General features: G+C 31.1%; 3 protein-coding genes across 5 annotated transcripts; 1 reads left to right on the plus strand and 2 right to left on the minus strand.

Annotated features, from left to right (window-relative positions):
- Positions 1-44: 44 nt before the first annotated feature.
- Positions 45-10118, minus strand: LOC122570010 (coronin-7). Of its 2 annotated transcripts, XM_043731794.1 has the most exons (18): positions 9958-10118; positions 9386-9600; positions 9156-9304; positions 8868-9054; positions 8486-8783; positions 8163-8418; positions 7933-8085; positions 6525-6896; positions 5690-6314; positions 5500-5613; positions 5253-5423; positions 4726-5164; positions 4329-4467; positions 4019-4225; positions 3824-3959; positions 3602-3738; positions 3221-3310; positions 45-3079 (listed from the first exon to the last, which is right to left on the minus strand). In XM_043731794.1, exons 2-18 carry the CDS (start codon positions 9543-9545, stop codon positions 3071-3073), a joined length of 3642 nt encoding a protein of 1213 aa, XP_043587729.1. In that variant the 5' UTR covers positions 9546-9600; positions 9958-10118; the 3' UTR covers positions 45-3070. The 2 variants fall into 2 exon arrangements, with proteins under 2 accessions (XP_043587729.1, XP_043587730.1); XM_043731795.1 differs by lacking the exon at positions 6525-6896.
- A 493-nt stretch (positions 10119-10611) lies between these two features.
- Positions 10612-14434, minus strand: LOC122570314 (TBC1 domain family member 19). 2 transcript variants are annotated; one of them, XM_043732453.1, is made up of 13 exons: positions 14365-14415; positions 13716-13810; positions 13450-13615; positions 13092-13214; positions 12800-13007; positions 12617-12704; positions 12480-12540; positions 12154-12384; positions 12012-12086; positions 11694-11928; positions 11372-11573; positions 11129-11315; positions 10612-11037 (listed from the first exon to the last, which is right to left on the minus strand). In XM_043732453.1, exons 3-13 carry the CDS (start codon positions 13561-13563, stop codon positions 10969-10971), a joined length of 1593 nt encoding a protein of 530 aa, XP_043588388.1. In that variant the 5' UTR covers positions 13564-13615; positions 13716-13810; positions 14365-14415; the 3' UTR covers positions 10612-10968. The 2 variants fall into 2 exon arrangements, with proteins under 2 accessions (XP_043588388.1, XP_043588390.1); XM_043732455.1 differs by lacking the exon at positions 13716-13810 and having other exon boundaries at positions 13488-13615; positions 14365-14434.
- Positions 14115-17696, plus strand: LOC122570312 (transcriptional regulator ATRX-like). The gene is made up of 5 exons (XM_043732447.1): positions 14115-14555; positions 14631-14723; positions 15120-15281; positions 15355-15592; positions 15672-17696. The coding sequence occupies exons 1-5, from the start codon at positions 14471-14473 to the stop codon at positions 17671-17673; spliced, it is 2580 nt and encodes an 859-aa protein (XP_043588382.1). The 5' UTR covers positions 14115-14470; the 3' UTR covers positions 17674-17696.
- The last annotated feature ends 649 nt before the right edge of the window (positions 17697-18345 follow it).

Here is an 18345-nt window from a genome sequence, read left to right on the forward strand (position 1 = left end):
AGTATAAGTAATATGAGGGTAAAATTATGAGAACACATTAGATATATATTTTTGATAAAAAGATTTTATAAGTGAAATACATGTAAGAGGTATAAGGTCGATATAAAGGTATGTCACTACATGATAAAATTACTTAGCGATCAGTCATAGCGCAATATTGAGTACTAAGAAACTTCTTGTTGCAATCGAAATAATTTCTTCGGAACAAGATTTTCAAATCGCGGCTTACGAAAGATCGCATTAATTACTGAGAGTGATTATAAATCTACTGTTCATAACAAAAGAAAATTCACGGCATGAAACAGTTGCACATGAGATAGTATTCTTGAGAAGCATTATAAGTTAGAAACAATTTTTATCTGTTTTATAATCATCTTTTCCATCTACATCCTTTTAATTCTGTTACAATTCGTAGTTTCACTCAAGGGTATAATGGAAGAAAATTTAAAAATAGAGGTAAAAAGGAATTATTGTGCAACTTATAATAACTCTTTCAGATATCATTTTTACATAATACTTTTTATATATATGGCTTTTGATGTTTATATATAAACCTACTAAAAAATACAATAATATAAAAAAGTAAGAGTAATAAAATATGCAACAATGATGTTTCTCAGTTCTAGAATATCTGACGGATAGTTATTTAGACATACAAATGTGAACTACAACGCGGACGATGCAAATGGGAGTTATATTTTTTTTCTTTTCATAGCGAAGTATTATCTTGTTCCTCTCTGTTCTACTTTTTTTTTACTCTTGATGTTTACAAAAGTTTTGTTATCTTTGATTCATCAAGGGAACTTTTATGTTTCTAACAAATGGTATAAAAATGTGTGTGAGAAATGTAGAGAAAATATATGCAATTTTTTTAAATGCTTTAAGACATTTAATCCATTGTATAAGAAACTTAATTCATGAACTTTTCCTTCTTTCAATTGTTGCATGAAAATTTTTGGCACCTTTTTAATTTCTTATGATTGATGATCCTGTGCCTTTTCTATGTCAAAATACAATACTGGAATGTGTTATTTTGGATTGTTGAGCAAATTAAGCAATCATAAAAAAACAAATTATATGATTTGTCGTACTTTCATTATTCTGGCGACTACAAGCTAGGGTTTGTCGAAATGGCATAGCACCCATGATTAATCTCTTTTTTACATATGATTATTAAGTTACCGATGCTGAAATATAAAAGTATAAAATGTGCGTGATTCTCGCATGGAAGCGTAAATTCCATGTTTGCTTGTAGACGTATTTGAAAATCGATATACTAAAATGGAGGGATCTTTGTTTATACAAAACTGCTTTCAATCACAGGAATAGGAACGCCATTACATTCTTAATAGTTACAAGAAACTATCGTTACATATGATTAGACTATTTTATTGGGTTGTAATATAAGTAAGTTCAATCAAATAAAGAAAAATACTGGGTTTAACCGAATTTACCTATGTTACAACCTAATATTGTATAAAAAATGGTCTATCTAAATGGAATAGGATACATTTGTATAAAATTGTAAATGAATACAGTTTATAGAAATGGTAAATCATTCTATCATTCTTAATTTCTATTAGACCATTAAACAGTACGAATTCAGTGTATATTGCATAGACAAAATAGGCATCTTTATACTACTTGCAATCTAAAAACATTCTCATTTCCTGACTACCAATAAATATGGAATTCACGCTTCGACATTCTAATCATAAATGCACAATGAATTGAAAGAATAATTTCGCGCTATGATACATTTTGGTGGATCTTCGATATTTTTTACAAATACTTTGGCGCAATTGAAAGAGTATAAAATTTGGTTTATTCATTATATTCGACATGGTTGTTAACCGCTTAAGATCCAGGAAAACGCTGAACGTACAACTATTTATTGTGTGTATACTTCGCCGTATAACATAATTGTCGACTTATAACTTAGTACGTGTAACTTTTTCATTCATGTGCGTGATGTATTGTAGAAATTTCTATTCTTGATTCATGAAAAAAGTATCGTTCGCTAGTATCACACGTATGATTATGATTACAGTAATGTATACACTGAGAGTATCATTGATAATGTTAAATAAAGAAAGGTATGTGGCACTAATAGGTATACAATATTATATAAATCATATGTCATTCTTTTGAGACTAATTATTTTATGGATCATTACATACTGTTTTATTTAGCAATAGAAAGGAGCAGTGCTTGTTGATTAATAACAAATTGTTTACAAAAAGAAACATTATTTTTTAAAAATAATATATTGATTAGGCGAAGTTTGGTTTTAAAAAATATTTAATAATTTTCTAAAGAAATTGTTAATTAATTTCCGGTTTAAATGCTATTACAAGGATATCCATTCAAGCAATGCCCATTTCTAATTAATACACTAAAAAGTCTTCTATATTTTTAATTTAGAGCATTCTCAAATCTTATAAATAACACAACAAAATTATTCAGTAGATTCGTTTTCACTCAGTGCTAAAAACACACTTTGAAATAGTACGTGATCTCAAAGTCATAAACATATAATTGAAACTATTGTCAAATTCTGGTAGATATTTGTAAATCTAAATCTCTAGTACAGCTCTTACTGTTAATTATCCTATGTAATTATTCTTAATATCAAATGAATCAAATGGCAGTTAATAAAAATCATTTATAACAAGGACTGCAATCGCATTTTTTTACAAGGACTTCTTCACTGAACTATATAGAATATGTTACGAGAATTTTAACGCGAAGTTGGAAATACTTTAATGTCCAGTCCTCCGTTTCTTTTAAATAAAAGTCGTACAATAACCTAGGTAATTATACCTATATTAAAATATGACCACAATTGAAGAAAATCGCACACGTATTATTAACTTTTCTGAACAAAAATTTATGTTGGAAATATCATTCCAATTATAAATATCTCTCAACATGTACGATGCTAATATCGAAATACTTCCCCTCATGCTGTGATTTTTAACTTATAAATAAATTACGTTTCGAACAGCTACATATAAATTTATTTTATCTTACCGTTTTATTTTAATGACCTACTGATGTCGCACAATCTTCACTCATCCTGTAATTAAAATAACGAAATTGCAGATGTATTATTAAAGTTCAATGTATAAAGATATGATCATATCAATATGATCGAAATTCTTTAATATTATAATACAAAAATTATTTTGTTTGCAACCTTACAACAAATGATACCTACCCATTCGTGCTCCTCTACACCTTCCATGTGATCCTGTTCCAAGGAGCACTGTATTACATCGCCCACAAAATTGCTCATAGTTTTCTGGATCTACCACACATACATTAACAACACCCTCAGACCAAGTAAGAAATACAACTGCAAATCTTTTAAATTTATATTAAGAAATTCTATACAGCTTATACAGAAATAGTACATCTTGCAATGTCTTAAAGATTTGCAGCAATAATTATAAAAAAATTAAAACATGTAAAAGAATGCATGCCAAAGTAATTAAAAATTATTGCATTCTATAAGGAATTTTTATATTTTTATATTTCACGACACGATACTATACTCATTTGATGATACTCACTGATTTGTTTTTAAATATTTACTTACTTCCTCTTGTTTAGCTTTTACGTCTGGATTCCATCCCAGTCTGTTGAAAGGTTGGGCAGATACAGAAAATGGAGTGGTTGATTGTTGTTTCGCCGCAACTGGGGCGGTAACTACACCTTGGCCTTGATTTTCAGTTACTATATATAAAACATAAATATTCATAACATTTTTCATACAAATACTATTATAATACTTTTAATAAAAATATTAGTCATTGCTTACAATTGTCCATGCCAGGTGGTTTTAGGCTTATTCTATACGCTTGTTTGTTAGCTCCATTAAACCACTCAGTAGCAGTCATAGTTGGCTTCCATGTAACTTTTGTTGGTGGGAATAAATCATCTTGGAAAAGTTCACTCTGAAACAATTAAAATTAACTTATTGTCCTTGCATTTTTGCAAGTTATATTAAATCTACCTTTATACGTGGAACGGTGAAACTTAGAGGTTCTATCGTGTTATTTGTTAATCTTAAAGCCGATGCAAATTCTACACTAGCAACATCGCATTTATTCTTAGGAAGAAACGATAAACCCTGATGCAAACTGCTGCATCGATGATGGCTAAGTGGACAACAATATGGTGGTTCTTCTGTTACTTCAAAAGCATATATTGTAGAATCACCCTAAAAATATATTTTATATGAAACATATTTTCTAAATTATCTCTATCTTCTATTATCTTCTATTATTACTTATAAAGTTTTAAACTTTTTGGTATTCACTTACACGTCCTGTCAAGAAGAGCGTTGAACTGTCTTCGTCGTAATATGGCATCAAAATTGCAGGTGAAACATCTAATCCGACTGTAGTTAATGGAGTATTAAGATTGTCCGTTTTAAACACATATATTTGTCTTTCTGAAACTCTGAAAAAAAGATATAAATAATAACAAGTTATTGTAATCTATATAGGGTGTCACAAAATATGTGGAGAATATTTATAAAGTCGATTTTAAATATAAAAACTAAAATAAAGCTATGTAACTTGAAAAATAAGCTTCAATCAATATTTTTGTATAGAAATCTTTCTTCATTGTTTTGATGTCTAGAATAGATTCTATAAATATCTCTCACATATTTTGTGAGACCCAGTATATGATTCAAATAATCGTATAAATCCTTACTTGTCAAAACCCAATACAACGAGAAATTGTCCTTTCAATGCCCACACAACTCGTGCGCCTCTGGTACCAACAGGTCCTTTGCCAGTTTTAACTGGCACATCGCTAGATCTTGGTTTGTAAACTCGTAACTTTCCATCTTTGCACGTACTCGCGAGATACTGACCGCATGGTGACCATGCTAAACTGAAAATTTGATCTGTATGTCCCATCAGAGTAATCTTTGCAACAGCCGTTTCGCTAGATGATAAAAGTGTCAGATCCCAAATTTTCACGGTCATATCGTAAGATGCCGATGCCAAAACATCTGATGCCAATGGATGAAATTTGATTAAATATATTTTATCGGTATGAGCCTTTATAGTGTGTTTTGGTTCGTTTGTTGGCTCTGCTAATCCGGATTCTGGTATTTCCCATAACCGGATCATTCCATCATCACAAGCTATTAAAGAACAATAATATCACTATCATTTGACAAATGTTTTCATTACAAAATATTACAAAAATTAGAAAAATATTGATTCCTTTACCGACAGCTAATCGTTGATTATCGAATGGATTCCATTGGAAATCCATTACAGTGGCACCATGTACTAACGCTGGCATTACACCATCTGGTAGCCTTCCAGTTTTCTTTAATTCAAGGACTGCTATTTTACCACCTGGTCCGCTAAGTGGCACCGCAACACGATCAGGGTTGGCTGTAACGATATAGTAATTATTGAAGGTAAATTTCTTGTATAAGGAGTGAAGTATTTTATACAAAATGCAAAGTACCATGAAAACCATCGCATTCTCCAGATATTTGACGACTAATGTTTCTTATATTTTCAATATGCGTAGATTTATGACCAGGTGTACCTTTCAGATGTCGAAATTTCGATACCCTACCTATATACAATAAACGCAAGTCATTAATAATATATTTGTTGTATAAAAAAGTATTTATTTTTTATACTTTTCTTACCAAACACAGTTGATGTTCTCTTAGGCGTTGGCGTCACAGAATTATCCACTTTTTCCAAGCGAGGATCCATGCTCTGTTGACGCAACATCGAGATAACTTTCTTAACTTCGTCTTCTTTAATTACTTCACTTTTAGTTTTAAACGAATCTCTGCGCCTCAACATCGTTGGCGATCCCATTGCTTTCTCGGCTAGGTTTCCATCAGTTACAGACACAGAACGACTCTCATAAAGCCTTCTTCTCTCAGCTATAGAATTTCTATTTGCATTGCCCCGTTCAAAATTTCCAAGATCCTCGCTTTCAGGTGAGTCATCTTTGACTTTTATCTCAAATACTTTGCGTCTTTCCGCAGTGCTCGGTGTTTTCGGTTTATAACCAGAATCACTTGAATTAGCATCCTCCTCCAAAGAACTAGAATCGCTTTTTCCATTTTCCGCTTCTTTCATACGCTCATTATTAAATGACGGCGATTTCTCTGGTTCTGTATTGTTCTCTATTTGATTGTTCAGGTCATTTTGGTAGCCATTAGTATCACTATTCGGTGCAACAGGGACCGAAAATATCTTGTCGAATGAAAATTCTTGACTGCCAGACTTTGCTTGAAATGGTTTTGGTCCAAGTCGGGGCTAAAAACAAAGAAGTAGTAAGAATTATTTTTTGTTCTTTTAATAAAAATCTATTCGTAATAAGCTATTTATGGTGATTATGACTGTAATGAAATAAATGAAACGATATATAAGGGCACACGATATCATCAAGCATACAGAAGTAGAACATTTTGTAAAATGAAATTCTTTTCATAACACTATTATTTTCTCTTATAGCCAGATTACAACCTTATATCCCCCAATCGCATTAGGGTTCACGGATGTAACTACTGAACCCACGCTTGGTGATGTACGAGGACGTGCGACTGGCTTCGGTTCATCCTCGGAAATGCTATTAGTTCTCGACGACCTTGGCAGAGGCTTCGGTGGAATCACTTGCCCTCCGTTCTGCACTTTATTTTTGTCATCTTCGACCTCGATTTTCTTCATATCTTCTAACTTTTCGATATCGTTCTCGGGTATTGGCTCTTTCTCGATCACCTCTTGTGTCTTTGTATAAGTTTTCGGCGTGGTGACGGTGGTAGGTTTGGTCGATTGCTTCTGCTCCACTTTTATTTCTCGTTCATTTTCTTTGAGCGTCGCTAAGTTTCCCTTATGTACCTGAGAGTAAATTCCTTAATAACGCAAACTGTTTGAACGAAATTAGCAAAGTCCGACATCCATTTTCAAGATTTTCTTTCTACGTCAATGATATATGTAATTTCTACAAGCTTGTCACATATACATACGCATTATCTGCACATTTGTAATTGCGAAAAAAATATAAGGGAACAATGCAAATAAACAACAATCTCGAAACCTGTTTTTTCTACACCTAAACGTAGCAAAAAGTTTGAGAATGTATGTACAAAAAGAAAGAGTATATCGAAGCATTCGCCTAAGAACACAAGAATAACTATATTTCGCGCATACGTAGAATTACTTACGCTGATAGAATAAGCTACAGAACATCAATTGCCATTTAAATTACACGTGCCAGGAATAACACTTTGAATGGTGCTAATGTATAAACTATAAAACATACATTGGATATCTGAAACGTGAAAAAATATACACAGAACATGAGGAAATAAAATCAAATGATGCAAAATAAAACGTACATTATCAGCCAAAACTTTTTTCTTAAATAAAATGCATATAAAAGATTATGAACTTACAGCACAAATAATGAAAATATTTAGATCATGTTCTACTTCTATATTACTCTCATATGCATATATACATCACACAAATAGCAAAATATCAGAAAATGCAATTTCAATCTTTATGATGTATTCATTAATTTTACATTGCTTAATTACATTATCTGATACATTGTGCAATTATTCATTTTGCACTATAGTGTATAATAAAAATTAATTGTAAATACAATCGAATGACACACAACACATTTAAAAAAATGTTTACAAAAAGACATTTTCAAAAACTTCTTTCAGAACTAGCAAACTGGATAGCAAAATGGGTAATGAAATGAAATGAAATGATGATGATAAGCGTGCAATTTAATAAAATCATATATTCATAAAAAATGATAAACTTTATTATAATTTTCTATGTCCTCTATGAAAAATCCTACTATATTTTATACATCTTTTAAACTTAAAAGTGCCCAAAATCTATAGAAACATTTACTTACAGCAATAGGTTCCTCCCCTTTATTTCTTTTAGCAGGATCTAAGGATATTTTTGGAACAGGCATATTGTGCCCTTTAATCCAGGCTGCTGCATTATTTTGTGCAATACACCCTACTGTATCTGGGTATATATCTGCATGGAAATCCCTGTACGTCTAGAATAGAAATTTCGGCATTTCTTATCTCTCTGAAATATATTACAAACTGCATTTTTATACTACAATGCACTTACTTTTCGTGGAACTTGATACATAATAGGTATCACCATATTAGACGTAAGTTGCAGTAATCTATTAACTTCGGCTTGCATCACATTTAATGCTCGTTTTGGTACCAAACATACTCCTTTTGTTTGCTCTCCACTGTGACGAATGCCTTCCACTAGGAATGGATCTTTATCCATAACTTCCATGTACATAATAGTAGTATCTCCTTTTCCAGCCAGGAAAAGCATGTTTGTATCAGGATCAAACAGAGGCATTAGAATCCTATGGAATATACTTTGTGTTTATGGTAAAATAAATTTAATAAGATTATTCATTAATGAATTCTCACCCTGTGCTACAATCCAATTCTAACATTTTTACTGGTTCATTTAGATGCCTCAAATCTCTTATATAAACCTGTCTTAATCTAGCTGCATCAAATCCAGTAGTAAGTATTCTGTCACTATTATTCAGCCAAACACATCTAGAATCTTTGATACTTTGATGACTGGAACAAGAATTGACGATGCAAGTAGAAGCGCGAGCATCTATTATTCTCAATTGTTTATCTTTGCAAGATGTAGCTAAGATCACACCATCCTGCTTCCAACTTAAAGACTGAATTACATCTGTATGTTCATTGTTGGCTGTAATATAATAAAGCAGTATTAACTAAATTGGAAATTATTGGAAAACGTTTCACCTAGTAAGAAATATGATATTGTAATTACAAAATAGTTCTTGTTGTGAAATCACATCCCATAAAGACAGGTTTGTATATGATACTGTTGTTAAAAGGTGTTCAGCTGAAGGGTGCCAACACACCACTTCTACTCTTCTTTGACGGTGGGAGAATGTACATTCAGGATTACATAGAGGTTCTTCCAAGCCAGCTTCTGGAATGTGCCACAATTTGACCTACAATAAATAACATAATAATTTATAAGATATTTAATTAAATAATAAACAAAGTCATAAAACAATATATAAAAACATTATTGAAAAACATTATGACTTACAAGACAATCTTGTGAACCAGTAGCTAATAAACCATCATGAAATGGAGAAAAATCCATATCCGTTACTGTATCTGCATGAGCATGAAGTAAAGGCATAGTTTTACTTTTTCTGCCACAATCCTCCAATGGTAACACAGCAAGATTAGATCCTGATTGAAAAAAAATAAAAAAGATATAATTTAACACAAAAATATGGAATATATAATTTATATTAAAATATATAAATATACCATTATGATCTACATTAAATGCCATAAATGCAGCAGATGCTGCAATATTATTGCCATAAGTTTGATATGAGCCAACTGAGATGTCTCTAATGCAGGCCTCTGGTTTAGGAACAATTGGAGCTGCATTTTTATATTTGGATGCTTTGAAACGCCAAGCCATTTTGACGTTTTCAACTTTACACTTTCTGGACTAACTTCTGTTTAAACCATGTAATCTGATAAAGATAATAATACACATAAACAAGTTACTTTAATTTAAGCAGTGTTCAATAACTGTTTTTAGTAAAAAAAAGTATAAGAAAAATGTGGATGAATATATCTTTATTTATTACAAAATTTTTGTTAAATTTTGTGATTAAGTGATTTATCGTTGTTATCTAGATGTGTAGAAAAGATAACGCTAACAGAGGGTTTCGACACTGGTACAAGCTGTGCATGACTAATAATTTGGGGGTGAGAATCACCCCACCCTTATCTGTCGTAAGTGTCGTAACTCCGCAAGTAATAACAATGACAATCAAATATAATTTCTGAAACGGAGAAAAATGAAATTCAGCGATGCTCCTACTCACAAGCTGCTGATCGGCGTGGCTTTGCACGCGTTTCACGAGATATTTGCACAGAATACAATTTAGCAAAGAACCAGCTACTATAAACACAACGACGATGGCAGGTAGGCGTCTCTGATCTCCACGGCTGACAGGCGGAAACAGGAAAGTCCCCCCCCCCCCCCACCAAAAAACTTTTTCTATCTTTGTCGATCACAAGTAACATCATACAGTGTCCCAAAGAAATGTCATATAGAAACAAGAAATAAAAGGGTTGAAGGACGAGAAAAACTTTTATCAATAAGAACATAAAAAATTCAAATTATTTATAACTGTTTTCAGTACTTAGAAAATATCATAAAATATTCTAAAAAACTTAATCTTAAAGAAATATATTGTATATCTTATTAAATCTGAATAAAATGTATTACATAGTAAATAATTAAAAACCAAAAGCATAATTTATCCAGAGCTCAATATACGTAAGTTCATGGTAAAATAAAGAAGAGAAGTGATATTTCAAATTATTATATAAAATTGTTCTTGTACTAATAATTATTTGAATTGAATTATAAAAGATAAATTCAACTATTGAATAAAAAATTTAATAATCTTATATTCTATTAAAATGTTTATCACATTTTTAGAATATACATTTTTATTAAACACACGTACATTTGTATTTATAAGGCACCCTATATATATCTAGTTACATTCGGAAATCAGCTGCTAGTATAGAGAATATTGGTCGTCATTCCAGCCATATGTGAAAGAAATGGTGATAATTTTAGCATTGACGAAATTGATGATTTATGAGTTTTTTAAATTATTCAATTATCGGAGTGTTTAAAATGTTTGATCATCCAATGAGTTGTTGAATAATCTGAATTATTGTAATAACAATACATAAATCATGGACGAGAGATAAAGACGTATATCAATCTGCGCAAACGCAAGAGGAGAGATTATTCCTACTTAAGTTTGAAATGTATATTTAAATCAAGTTCTCATGTGTCTTTTTTTCTTCATTTACTGTTATTCTCTTAACAAAGCCAATTGCAATAATGGAACAACCTTTAAAGAGGACAAGTCTGCCAAAACAGCCTAAAAATAAGCAATAAAATAAATTTAAATAAATAAGAAGTAGTAAATAAATAATTGGCAGATCAATAATTAATATAAAATCTATTCCTACCTCAACACTTTGTTGATTATTAACTTGCATTAAATTTTCTTTTCGAAAGCTCAAAATAGTGACCGCGAGTAAAGGGATAATTTCTAACGAATCGTATGCTAAAATTAAGTCCCAGAGGCAAAGCAATTGTTCTGGCGGTAAATGACCACTGAAGCCTCTCATGATCCACTTAAAAACAATTCTTACCCTAAAAATAAATATCGTTTAATGATGGTATGAATGTACAAAATAAATTGAACTTACGGTTGTATGTGAATGTTTCTAAAGTGAATCCAAAGCAATGGTTCGTGGCATTGCAGTAACCTCTCAAAAAGCAAACACAGTGCTACAATACCTTGTTCGTGGCTAGATACGGTGTGCAATCGAAACCAATATCGTAAATAAAAAGCTCGAAACGTATAATACATTGCACACGGGTCATCGTATAGATAACAAAATGGCGTAGCTAGAATATTATATATAATAATATTAATAATATTTAAATCACAACTTAATTGAATTTTGTATATTTTAATAATCATAGATTTCTTTATATTGATTTCAAACAATGTTTAATATATTATACCATACATCGTGAATCCATGAAATGGAATCACACCGCTTGGTGGGAAAACTAGGGTGTTTTCCAAAGTGGCTGGCTTTCCTTGTAAAACAGCGTGTATGACTTGGCCTCCAGCACTTCTGTCAGTTGTAACTGGTGCTAATACTTCCGAATCACGAGAAAAACATAACATTGTTTTATATAAAACGTCTTCGAACACAAAATACTGATCGTCATTTCGTGCTGTTAGCTGCACATCCTAAAATAAAAGTAATTGGAAATATAATTTGGGAGAATGAGCGAAAAAAAATTTTTAAATTATTTGAAAAGCTTAAAATTTACCTTTATTATCAATTTATCTATAACGATATCGTACTGTAACACCATATTTTTTAATTCTTCATAATATTCTATATCCTAAAAAATATTCAGATTGTAATTTTTTTTTCTTAAGAAAAGAAATAACATTTAACAACATTTTTACATTTTGTTTTACTGTGGATCCTAATACGAGGGACCAAAGACTGCCACGAAGTGCTCGAGGAGCCCCACGCTTTAAGAATTGTTGCGCTATCGGAGCGTGATTCGATTTCAATACTTTCTCACCGATGAAAATCCTCTCCTCTTCTAGATTTCCAAAATTTTCTGAACTTGGCATGTCTGGATTTACACCAAGTAATGACATACCCTTTGCCAACTCCAAATACACGCGTCTCTATTAAAGAAAAAATAATAATAATTCACTATTCGTATTATCTGTAATTCGAACATATCTATTTATTTAAAAAAGTATAACAAAAAATGGTATACCAATTGCGTGAGTGTCTTTACACGAATTTGTATATGACTAAACTCCCAATTCAATTCGTCTCTGGAAAATTGTTATTTTTTTATTAATATTGAGAAAAACCAATGTGATTTTTATTTAAAAAATAATGCATATTTACGAATGTTTTTTGAAAGCAGGATTTCGTATAGAAAACAGTACATCTAAAAAATCTTTTGGGGCATAAAGAGGTCTATATTGTGAGAGATCTAAATATTAAATAAAAGAAAATTTAAATTTATTAGGATAATCATTTCAATACTTTTACTAGAATTTTTATTCACTGATTCAATATTAAAGTCACCGATATCATAAGTGCTTAATTCATTCCATTTTTCAGCAAATTCTTCGCGATCTGCGTTCGGTCTTATGCGTGCTAGTGGCACATTTAATTCATTACAGGTTGAATTTAATGACTTTTGTATTCTACGTTCCCATTGAATTTGAGCTTTTTTCAAATAAGTTAAATCTACTTCTTCCATGGATATTTCTGTTGCAGTTGATAAAGAACCCTTAAAAAATATTTAGTTAAAAGGAAAGTTCACGTTTAGACAATAAGTTCTGAATAGATAAAAATTAATAAGAATTATGTCTACCTGTGATCTGACCCAATGAAATACAGTATTTCTAATTTCTGTTTCTAAACCATTACTTTTTAACGCCTCCAGTAATGTATTTTTGAAGTCTTCTCTTTTTACTGCAGTAGAAGCAACAAGTTTCTAAAAAGAGGTTAAAATTGCCTGTAGCGTTTTTGATTTTTCGAATATTTTGCATTTCAGATTCCACATCAAAAGTAGCTCTATATTTCTTTGGAATCTTATCTTTAATTAGAATTGCCTTTTTTATTTTTTAAATAGATAAACTTTCTAATATATACAAATCTTTGTTTTGAAAAAGTTATCAATTTTTGTTATTAATGAGGCTAATGATTATATTTATGTACTTTGCGAGTACCTGAATTTCAGCATAAAGACTTTTATAATTGGCCATACTTTGAATTTCCTCCGTTAATTTTTCCGCAGATCTTTGTAATGATGTTTTCTTAGAGTTCTCCGCATTTTCAGCCATAGCTGTATACTTAGAGAATTCTTAATCAGCCTGAATCGTTTTATAATCAGATCTGAAAAATGATCGCCATTTGTAAATAAATTCATTCCCGCAGTCGCAGTAATGAACAAAGGGGTGAGTTGTCGGCCGCGCGATCGAACATTCAAACTTACTTTAGAAATAGTTCACTTAAGTCTTTTATGACCTCGGCAATGTTTTTTATATTGATAAATAAATAGTAATTTATATTATATCATCGTCTCTGTTCCTGCAAAATGTTTCGTATTGGCTTACATTATATATATATATACATTATATATATATATAATATATATATATATATATATATATATAATGTAGTTATAATAGTTTTAATGTAAGTGTAGTTAGTAATATAAGATAAATAAGTTATATATATATATATAACTTATTTATCATAATAAAATATATATATATAAAACTTATTTATTTTACATCATTAAATACAATTTTTCTTGTGAGATATTGATTTACGTTACTGTATTACAGAATAATTGCATGTAATAAAACTTTCTTTATCATTTTTTTGGCTGGGAGACTAAGAAAGAAACTATTATTATTATTACTATTATTTACCGTTCTTTTGAATATATAATTTTACAATCCTTAATTATATGTATGAAAATATCTTAACGAATTTTTTTTAGTATTCTTTATGTGACAAACTTGTGCCAAACTTAAAAGACTACAGAATGTTTTTTAACAATTAAGAAAAGTATGCCTATTTATCTCTTTAGAGTTTTAAAGTTACTCGGATAGGCTCAGATAAAGGATTTTCCTTACAGCATATCTTTTTGAATGTTCGAAAGATCCCATGGTGAAATTGCAGGCCGGTGCGCTTGCAGGAAAATGGCGGTGCGATAACCTGTGTTTTGAAACGTAACGTTGTATGTTATCGCTCACACGAATGGATATCTCAAACATGCTTGAAGTACAAGTGGACGAAGTGAAGGAGGTAGACATTAAAGAAAACGGTGAGGTCGTGAAGTCTCGCGAGATGACTTTCTATGAATTATCGTAAAATATAATGTCTAACCTTCATATTGCAGTAACTCCCAAGGAATTACTTCCGAGTACGACTAATGTTCCAGTACCTATTTCTCAAGAGGAATATAATTATTACAAGCTTATGTTTGGCAATGGTAAATTTATAATATTTATTCGCAATTCATTTTCATCGTCTGTTAACTTCTTCTTTCTCAACAAATTCGTTTTTAACATTATTTAATGCAACATGCTGCTTTTTTTGCATATTTTTACGATGTAGAAATGTTCACGTGAATTTAAAAAAAAACACAAATGCGACAACAGAAGTTATGTTCTAAGATACATATACTGCAATTCTTTATTTTATAGAATTTTTGATAGAAAAAACATACAATAGTGATCTAGTGAGATACATGTATGTTTTCTAAGTTGTATTCAATGCAACAAATATAATTTCATAAATTAAGTTTTTAAGTTAAGTAGTGTATAATAAGACTTACAAGTCATAGAAGAATAAACTTTTAAAAAATTATTAAATTGATGTGTTTCAGATATCTCAGTAGTACAGTTCCAAAGATTGCATTGTACCGCATGCGATGCACACATTGGCTCTGCACCAGCAGATGCTCATAACATGTTTGAACATCCTGTATTACATACATTACTGTGTGCAAAATGCAAAGATTTCTATGGCGATGGCACTTTTGAACAAGGTATATACTTTATTGGTATCTACATCTAAAAACTCAACAAAATTTGATGGGCTTTCTTAATTATATTTTACAGGTGATGATGATACAGATATGTTTTGTAGATGGTGTGCAAATGGTGGTAACTTATACTGCTGTTCCTTTTGTAGTAACACTTTCTGTTACAAATGTATTAAAAGAAACTTTGACCCCATATTGAGAAAAAAAATTGAAGCAGTTGAGAGATGGAAATGCTTTGTCTGTGATCCCACAGATCTGTATAATGCTAGAGGAACTTGTTGGGCCTTGCTTCAGCATATTCAAACGATAAATAGGTAAACAATAACTAAAATAGAAATAAAAAAATAAAAAATTTCTCTTAAATTTAATTACATGTATTTTAAATGATTGCAGAATATATCAAAATTGTAAGTTGCCTCAGGAGGAAATAGACGACAAAATGAACACTGACGAATCGAAATGCTGTCCGCGCAGAAGAAAACGGAAGCGTCGACGAAATGGCTCGAATTCGGAAGAAGAGGATGAAACTTACATGCCCAAACAAATAGTACCAAATGCTGTCCCCAAACGCAAAAAAAAGGGTCGTGGCAAAACAAAATTTTCCAACGGTAATAGTATATCTATGTCTGATAAATATATCGGAATATCAGATGACACTTCTACGGATAACAATAGAATATTACCATCTTTACTCTCATGCGAGCAAACGATGATTGAGTGCGAAAATACCACTATTGGAGCGGACGGTACTATTATCTCGCAATCTCAAGTAAACCCTGGTCATCATAGAATGAATCTCCCCATTGCTCAGCAGCCAACGATGTATAACACGGCTGTTATGAATGTTGTTGCAAATTCTAATTTTTTGCAATCTTCATCACCTATTGCACCTCGTCGTCATGTACCTACTTCGCTAAACCAGACGAACCAAGTGAATTTATATCAGACACTACATTCTACGCCAGCGTCAATGGTTACTATACCTAATCAGAACATTAACTTAATACATCGACCACGCTTCTTCTTGCCTAAGCCGCAGGCATCGCGTACAAACACGAACCTGAATATCATTGAGATTGAAAGTGATTCAGAAGACGTAGCGGTTGTCGGTCCGTCAGGAGTTCCTCGACCTACTAGCAGTTCCAATAATAATGACAAAGCAGTACCTGTTGCTCTTCTAAGTTCATCTTCTAAGAATAATTACACTATTACAGTGAAACAAGATGTACAAAAAAGGCATAACGCGAAGACATTAAACCAAAGGTTACTTCCTCATGGCAAAGAGATTAATAGTATTCTACTTCATTTAAAGATGAAATTCCAAGATTTGTTCGATACGGCTAAACGAGAGGAATTTAAAAACTATGAACCGACCGACGCTCGTCTTTTAATCAAACAGTTTCATTCTGACATACGCGATACTGTGACTCAATTAGCGTATATTAATGACAGAATAATACGTGAATATAATAGGTGGAGAAAATATTCAACAAAAATGGGACTTACTCAGTCTATAGATAAGAATAATATCCGTAAGACTTATCGCGGAAAGCGTGAAGAAATACCTCTTGATATGACTTGCGTAAATGAATCCGACGAGGATTCCAATATTAACGATGAAATAGAGTACGGTATTATGGGCCCATCTGATCTGGTTGGTAATACAAATGTGGTCGATGGAATAAATTTCTTCAAAAAGAGAAGCACTGTAGAACGAGCTGTAGGCAACCATTCTGTTCTTTTGGTAGATAAATCTGTACAAATAAATTCTGCAGAATTGGAAAATTATGATAGGTCTATATTGTATTTTGCGTTGACGAAAAGTAATAAACAATCGGGGAAAAAGGATAATGTTTCGACATCGCCTGTAAAAAAAGGCAATAAGCAATCTAGCAGTTACGAAGATCATTTTATTCAGTTCTTACAAAAACAGAGTGTGAACTCTCAAAGCAAGCAAGCTGAAAATTCTGAAGAGTTGCCCGATCCAAACGAAACATCATTAAAGGATCTAATAGAGGCTAATTCGCCATACGTTTCTGAAATGCTAGAAACTATGGATAAGTCAACTGCTTCAAGTAGCAATATTTCAAGTATTTCTGTTAAGAAGGAAAGCGATCTGAAGTTCTATGAATCGCGACAGGGAAACTCAATTACTTGCAGAGCTGTTGATGATTTTTCGAAAATTGTTAGTAACATAAATGACGATTTAGTTAAAAAGACTGCCGCGAATGAATTTATTGATAATAATTCGAGAAAAGAAGCTAAAACACAAAAAGGACATTTTTCCATTACAGATGAAGTTGATATAGTAAATGTATCAAAAAATAAGGGACAACATTTGAGCATAACCAGTACTGTAGAATCTGAAGATGACTGTACCATTATTGATGATTAATTAAAAAATAGTTATTTAACATCTTTCGTGAGTTTCATTAGTACTTTAATCGAATTATTTTCTATTTATTATTTATGATTAATCAGTTGTGCGAGTATTGCTTTGAAAAATTATAAGTATAGAAATCAGTATCACAGAAAACACCTTATCATTTCTATTTATCTTTACATGATGATACGATGTTTTGAATTTGTCATAGCAATTCTCGTACACTTGACTGTACTAAAAAATTCCTAATTGATCACTCAATATCTTTAAGATACATAGGTGTATTTTTTTCACGAAATTTTTGGAAACTGTTTTGTTAATTTATTAAACTATATACTGATTAAAATTATAGGTAATACCAATTAATAGGATAAGAATACCAACAATATTGTTCATTTTTAGATAAGTAGAAAGTTGTCATAGTTTTTATTTGTACAAATATTATACGAAATGAACGATGTAAAAAGTCCTAATAATGTTTTTTTTATATAATTGATAATTGTTAGAGCAGGAAATTTCTTGCACAAATTTAGCTTATAATAATTTTTTTATACTTATTATTTCCGAAATTATCGAATAAGATGGAGAACTTGATGCATAAATACTTTTAATGTCAGTATACATATGTTTCATATGGTTATCTAACGATATAGTTATATTTATATAAATATTAAATATTCAATC

Source organism: Bombus pyrosoma, linkage group LG8, assembly GCF_014825855.1.
Source record: "Bombus pyrosoma isolate SC7728 linkage group LG8, ASM1482585v1, whole genome shotgun sequence".
NCBI lineage: Eukaryota > Metazoa > Arthropoda > Insecta > Hymenoptera > Apidae > Bombus > Bombus pyrosoma.

Excerpts from the sequence above, each read along its gene's own strand:
- LOC122570314 (XM_043732453.1), bottom strand. The coding sequence starts at position 13,563 with ATGGCTGAAAATGCGGAGAACTCTAAGAAAACATCATTACAAAGATCT. Across the intron at positions 13,008-13,091 it reads TTCATTGGGTCAGATCACAG|GGTTCTTTATCAACTGCAAC; the intron begins GTAGACATAATT and ends ATATTTTTTAAG. Across the intron at positions 11,929-12,011 it reads TAGATAAATTGATAATAAAG|GATGTGCAGCTAACAGCACG; the intron begins GTAAATTTTAAG and ends CTTTTATTTTAG.
- LOC122570312 (XM_043732447.1), top strand. The coding sequence starts at position 14,471 with ATGTTATCGCTCACACGAATGGATATCTCAAACATGCTTGAAGTACAA. Across the intron at positions 15,282-15,354 it reads CGATGGCACTTTTGAACAAG|GTGATGATGATACAGATATG; the intron begins GTATATACTTTA and ends TATATTTTACAG. Across the intron at positions 15,593-15,671 it reads CATATTCAAACGATAAATAG|AATATATCAAAATTGTAAGT; the intron begins GTAAACAATAAC and ends AAATGATTGCAG.
- LOC122570010 (XM_043731794.1), bottom strand. The coding sequence starts at position 9,545 with ATGGCTTGGCGTTTCAAAGCATCCAAATATAAAAATGCAGCTCCAATT. Across the intron at positions 5,165-5,252 it reads TAATCAACGATTAGCTGTCG|CTTGTGATGATGGAATGATC; the intron begins GTAAAGGAATCA and ends GTTCTTTAATAG. Across the intron at positions 4,468-4,725 it reads GTTGTATTGGGTTTTGACAA|AGTTTCAGAAAGACAAATAT; the intron begins GTAAGGATTTAT and ends TCTTTTTTTCAG.